Here is a 6646-nt window from a genome sequence, read left to right as displayed (position 1 = left end):
CTATCCTATTTCATTGCTTATGTACATACTATCGCTTTTGTGCGACTAAATCTGGCACTTCGGGGACAAAATTTTGTGCCATCTCATGTGTGCTGGTATGACAAAGTGTGGACATCCCAGGTTAATTAGGTCACAAACAATGTAATTGCTATGTTGGTCATGAAACCGCTCTCTTATTGGCTTTTATCAGTCATAAAGTTGTGATTGCCTCTAAACATACGGAAGTAACGGCAAAGGTTAGTCGGGGATAGATAAGACACAAGGAAAGACGTGGTTTTGTTTATAGACACAATCATGACACACTGCAAAAACTCCCTTAAGAAAATGCTGCCAAAGGTAAGAAAAATCTTGAATTTTCCCCTATTGTCTGCTCCATAGAGCCCATTCATGATTGGTGTATTTTTTCTGTTCTATAGACATATCTTCGCAAGCAGGTAGCCCATGAAATATATGTTGCACTGATTCATTTCAGAAGCCTTTCTCCAGTAGTGAATGACTATGGTAAGAAATATCTCAACTGTTGATCGTTCTTTTTTCAAATGAGTTTTTAAATGAGTTGTGTTGTACAGTTTACAATGATGGAACCACCAAGGTGTTGATGAGTCTAACAGGAACCCTTCCGATCTTTTTTAAAGGTAATGACATTTTCTATCAGTTCATGTTAGTGCAAACATAACATAAAATCTGCCGCCACGTCAGATGTGCGCTACAACATTCCCGTGTGTGTGTGGCTTGAGGAAAGCTACCCTCAGTCAGCCCCCATCTGCTACGTCAGACCCACGAGTGAGATGATGATTCTGCAAGGACACTACGTGTCCAGCAATGGAGAGGTCCTGCTTCCCTACCTGCAGGACTGGAAGCAGGTGAGTGGCTCCGGCAGCAGGTGAGACGTAAGTGCGTTTGGCCGACTGACCCGCCTATCCGTGTCTCAGGGGCAGTGTGACCTGATCAGCCTCCTGCAAGTGATGACTGCCACGTTTGGAGACCTTCCTCCTATTTGTATGCAACCTCCCCCACAGCCTGAACAAGCCTCATGTAAGTTTGCTTGATCAAAACTACATAAACAGTAACACAGGGCATCCAAAGCTATATTACGCATTAGATATTACACATTGGCACTAAGCGGACGCTAGTTTTGTACTTTGCTACGAGTTCTTACTCTAATTCAATAATGTTTTATCACCTTATTGATCCAACTGCTGGCATTTGCAACTTTATTTGGCCCCATTGTGTGTTATTTTGCAGTCAAACTTTAAAGGCCCCTGTAACGCTGACAACATTGGCACTTATTTCACAGTTCGGGATCTAAAAATAATGTCTACAGGTTAAATTCCCCCCAAAATAGACATTATAGTATATAGATAGTAGGGTTGTACGGTATTAATACAGTACCGCGATACTAATGAATCATTTTCGGTACTATACCATGAGGACTTTGAATATGACCAATGTATGATCCTTTAACGACTTAGTATCGGATTGATACCCAAATTTGTGGTATCATCCAAAACGAAGCAGCACAGTGGAAGAGGGGTTAGTGCGTCTGCCTCACAATATGAAAGTCCTGGGTTCGATCCTGCGCTCGGGATCTTTCTGTGTGGAGTTTGCATGTTCTCCCCGTGACTGCGTGGGTTCCCTCCGGGTACTCCGGCTTCCTCCCACTTCCAAAGACATGCACCTGGGGATAGGTTGATTGGCAACACTAAATTGGCCCTTGTCTGTGAATGTGAGTGTGAATGTTGTCTATCTGTGTTAGCCCTGCAATGAGGTGGCGACTTGTCCAGGGTGTACCCCGCCTTCCGCCCGATTTTAGCTGAGATAGGCTCCAGCACCCCCCGCGACCCTGAAAGGGATAAGCGGTAGAAAATGGATGGATGGATCCAAAACTAATGTAAAGTATCAAACAACATAAGAATAAATGATTATTACATTTTAACAGAAGTGTAGATAGAACATGTTAAAAGACAAAGTAAGCACATATTAACAGTAAATGAACAAGTAGATTAATAATTCATTTTCTGCTGCTTGTCCTTAATTATGTTGACAAAATAGTAGAATGATAAATGACACAATATGTTACTGCATACGTCAGCAGACTAATTAGCCTTTGTTTGCTTACTTACTACTAAAAGACAGGTTGTCTAGTATGTTCACTATTTTATTTAAGGACTTAACTGCAATAAGAAACATATGTTTAATGTACCCTAAGATTTTTTGTTCAAATAAAGCCAATAATGCAATTTTTTGTGGTCCCATTTTATTTAGAAAAGTACCGAAAAGTATCGAAATAATTTTGGTACCGGTACCAAAATATCGGTATCGGGACAACACTAATATATAGTATATAATATATAGACAGTAAGTTTTCAAATGAGTTTCAGCACATTTTGGAATGCCCATTTTTAGCTCCAAAATGTGGGCAGGCTTGCATCAGCCTGCTGATGTCACCTACGAAAGGCTGGAGGCAATTTTATATTGCGTAGCATAAGTTTTGCTAGCATCTTCATCCAGATTAATATTATTATCATGCAGCATTTGAAGGAATGATCAAATATGTCTGTCCGGTGCATTGTTGCAGGTTGTAGAAATACAACTAAAGGCATCAGCCTGCGTACATTTCCCAATGATGGGAATATGAGGAACTGATGGACTTTTTCAGTCAAATTGATTTGAGCAAAATGGGACGGATCAAACAAGAGGAGTAAAATTGCAGAAATCATTTTGATGATTCTGACTTCCAAGAAAAAAGGTTTCGGGGAAAAAAATTAATGAATCAAGCCAAAAGCGATCGCGAAAATAAGGAGCTAACCGAGAAGATAGAAAGAGTCAGAACCTGCAGAAAAAAAGAGAAAGAAGAGCAGACCCGGTGCTCAAAAATGAGAGAAAAAGAAGATAATACGCCAGCATTCTATTTTGAGTCCTCTTCTACTGATATTTCCCTCAATATGCTTGAAGGAATGCGGAAAAGCATGAGGAAACACAGGATATGGATGTCTGAGGAAGAGGAGATGGAAGAGCAGGGAAGTCCAAATATATTTCTTATTTTTAGCTCATAATGTTACCCATTTAAGTTTTGAAGTCATCATGGAGCAGGGCGACAAAAACATGCAATGAAGTGATCAAAATAATAGTTTTACATGCCTTTATCCACACTGCCTATGCGAGGAAATGGGCTCCAGTTCTGTAGTTGACGTCACACCAAGAGAGGTGGCATAACGGCGTTCTAGGTACAGTTAGTTATCTACCATTTAATGAAAAACTAATTGATATTACTGGAAAGGACTGTCAGATTAATTTTCAGGAGCAAAAAATACATGAATAGAGCTAGTGGAAATTTCGCTCATGAAATTTTTACTCAGATTTTTGGCAAAAAAATCAAACCATACGTCTGTATAGAATATTTCCTTATTATGATTCCTGTATCTCTACCTGTTTGTCTAGATCTTCACCAAATTAGGTTAGTTTTCCTTGGCCCAGGTCCCATTCTTACACACCGGGTATTGTGTATCTTGCTTACTATACTGTAATACTGGTACTGACTGTTGTACAGCTGTAACAAGAAGTGTTTTTCACCTAGTACATTCTATGTCATTAATTATACAGGTAATAGTAGAAAAGATAGTAACTAAGGAACACGGTCATTCTCTCTGTTATATTATGTTATATGTCTGTGCTGAATAAAGCATAAAAATCTAATTGAAAAAACAACCACAATGAATGCTGCCGCGCCCTACTTCGACGCTGATGGATTTAGAAGTGGGTCAGGTCTGATCAAGTGTGAGATTGTCCATGGTGTTTATTTAGACTTTGTCCTGGAGCTTAAATAATTCACTGTGCAAAATCTTTCCTTTAGGTTGGCTGCAGTTCCACAGGCAAACACAAGTGCTTCACAAGGCGGACGGTCGTTTATATTTGTCTTTATGCACAGAAGACGGTCAGCATGTCGTACAAGAGAACGAAACCAACTGTTAATGGCTCCTGATATTGATTTGTTGCTTGTAAAATATATATTATGCACAGTATTGCCTGGCAGGGATTGACTGTTGTATCAGTGATTGATTAGTTATGTCAGCATTGTTTTTAGATGCATTTTATAAATTACTTACTACATAAAGGTCATGCTGGTGCGATGAAATCTGCATGCTTTGATAGTACAGTATTGCCTGATTTAGATACATATTTGTTTTTTTAAAACAACCCATCTGCTGACTGTAAATGTCATATAAGACCAAGAATATGCTGTAAATCATATCATCTATACAGAGAAATAAAAGGATGCGGGAGGACTACTTTGATTCATTGTGTACATATAAGTCGTTAAAATAATTTCAACATAAGTTAACATACAATGTATCCGAACAAAATGTCAATTTTGTGTTTTAGCTGACTCAGGAAATTAGTGAAATGTCTATTAATTCACGGTATTTCAATAATAATTAGTTTTAGTGTGTGAATGTAGTCTATCTGTGTTGGCCCTGCAATGATGTGGCGACTTGTCCAGGGTGTACCCCGCCTACCGCGTGAATGCAGCTGATAGATTGGGGACGGCGTGGCGCGGTTGGGAGAGTGGCCGTGCCAGCAACCTGAGGGTTCCTGGTTCAATTCCCACCTTCTACCAACTTCGTCACGTCCGCTGTGTCCTTGAGCAAGACACTTCACCCTTGCTCCTGATGGGTCGTGGTTAGGGCCTTGCATGGCAGCTCCTGCCATCAGTGTGTGAATGTGGAAATAGTGTCAAAGCGCTTTGAGTACCTTGAAGGTAGAAAAGCGCTATACAAGTATAACCCATTTACCATTTACTATAGGCTCCAGCACCCCGCGCGATCCCGAACGGGACAAGCAGTAGAAAATGCAGAGGGACAATAAGATACGAGCTGCTTTTCCACATAGACATGCTATTGTTGTTAAATGTATTTCAGAAACACTGGCTTAGACTTAGACTTAGACTTATACATTAGACTTAAAGAAACTTTATTTATCCACAAGGGAAATTGTTCCACACAGTAGCTCAGTCTCAAAGGACGGAAAGGGTAAGGATGGAAAGGATAATGCAGGTATTAAGTAAACTAAAAATTGACCATAGTAGCAATATAAAATATAACATATATGTAATATTTACATAGTATATATACAGTATATAATATATACTAATATATTATTATATTATGTTATATTTGTATATAATATATAACAATTACCATGTACAATATTACAGTATATGTAAGTTACATATACTGTAATATTGTACATGGTAATTGTTATATATTATATATATATATATTATTATATACATAATGTAACAGCTGCAGCAAAAAGAAGGGCAGCATAAACTACAGACTAGATCCAGCAGAAAATATACATTATAAACAAAGAGAGGTAGCTAACATAGAAGCAGTCAAGTAATAGACAAATATCATTTATTGCTGTATGGCGAGTGATTATACAGCTGGATGGAGTGCGGAATGAAGGAGTTCTTGAATGGAACACTGCGGGAACGAAGCTGAAGGAGCCTGTTGGAGTATGAGCTCCGCTGTCCCTCAATTGTCTGGTGGAGTGGGTGGGCAGGATTGTCCATGATGGCGAGCAGTTTGTTCTGTGTCTTCCTGTCCCTCACTGACACAAATGCCTCCAACTGCGTGCCAATAGTTTGGCCAGCTTTCCGGATCAGTTTGTCAATCCGGTTTAAGTCCCTTTTGCTGGTGCTGCTCCCCCAACAAACCATGCAAAGTACAGGGCACTGGCCACAACAGACTGAAAAACATCTCCCAACAGCTTGCTGCACATATTAAAGAACCTAAGCTTCCTCAGGAAAAAGAGTCTGCTCATGCCCTTCTTGTATGCAGCTTTGCTGTTGTCCTTCCAGTCCAGTCCACTGTTCAAGCGGACTCCCAGGTACTTGTACTGCCCCACTACTGCCACCTCCCGGCCCTGAATGTTGATGGGCTCCACAGGGGTCATTTTCTTCTTGAAGTGGATGACCAGCTCCTTGGTCTTGTCCACTTGAAGTTTGTTTTGGATGATGTCAGAGATGTGTAATTGCTTTGTTCCCATTTGTTTTGACACTCAAATTGTAATAATATATTGAACATTTTAATTCTGTTTATTTCAATATACATTTAATTTGTAACAGTCATATAAAATCAGCAATGTTTGAATCTGAAATATATTAAAACAATCACTGATGTTGAGGGAACTTTAACATGGGGCTAATTAGTGTTGAACTAGAAGACTGTCCACAACATCTTGAAATTATATTTTGTGTTCTTCAATGACAATTATGATTTTTTTTAACGAGGCACTTGAGGATACGTGCATTTTATAATTGTGGTTTATGGGGAAGACACCTTATTTGACACCTGTACTATATTTTGATGTTTTGATACCCTCTTCATGTGATGACAAGCACTAGTATAATCCAAACAATTTACATATTTTTTTTAGGATTCCCCTCTCTTCAACTAAAACAAAACTAAAGACAATGTTTTGAATAACTAACTTGGACATAGTTAGTTAGTTATAGTTAGACATTCAATAATGTAATTAAATGCTGCACTACATCTCACAATATCAAAAACGACAGCAGCGAACGTTTTCTGTAAACGTATGAGTTGTTAAAGTTTTTCCAAAAAATGACGTCATCGATTAC

The 6646-nt window shown here is 39.0% G+C and overlaps 1 protein-coding gene across 1 annotated transcript; it reads left to right on the top strand.

The window, feature by feature from the left end:
• Positions 1-294: 294 nt before the first annotated feature.
• Positions 295-3980, top strand: LOC133641455 (tumor susceptibility gene 101 protein-like). Its single transcript, XM_062035188.1, has 6 exons — positions 295-336; positions 417-501; positions 570-635; positions 700-863; positions 933-1035; positions 3854-3980. Exons 1-6 carry the CDS (start codon positions 295-297, stop codon positions 3970-3972), a joined length of 579 nt encoding a protein of 192 aa, XP_061891172.1. The 3' UTR covers positions 3973-3980.
• Positions 3981-6646: the final 2666 nt, after the last annotated feature.

Source organism: Entelurus aequoreus, linkage group LG24, assembly GCF_033978785.1.
Source record: "Entelurus aequoreus isolate RoL-2023_Sb linkage group LG24, RoL_Eaeq_v1.1, whole genome shotgun sequence".
NCBI lineage: Eukaryota > Metazoa > Chordata > Actinopteri > Syngnathiformes > Syngnathidae > Entelurus > Entelurus aequoreus.
The sequence above is the reverse complement of the archived record's forward strand: the minus strand, read 5'-3'. Positions and strand labels throughout refer to the sequence as shown.

Coding starts and splice junctions, on each gene's coding strand:
- LOC133641455 (XM_062035188.1), top strand. CDS start 295: ATGACACACTGCAAAAACTCCCTTAAGAAAATGCTGCCAAAG. Junction 502..569: donor TCCAGTAGTGAATGACTATG/GTAAGAAATATC, acceptor TGTGTTGTACAG/TTTACAATGATGGAACCACC. Junction 636..699: donor CCTTCCGATCTTTTTTAAAG/GTAATGACATTT, acceptor CCGCCACGTCAG/ATGTGCGCTACAACATTCCC.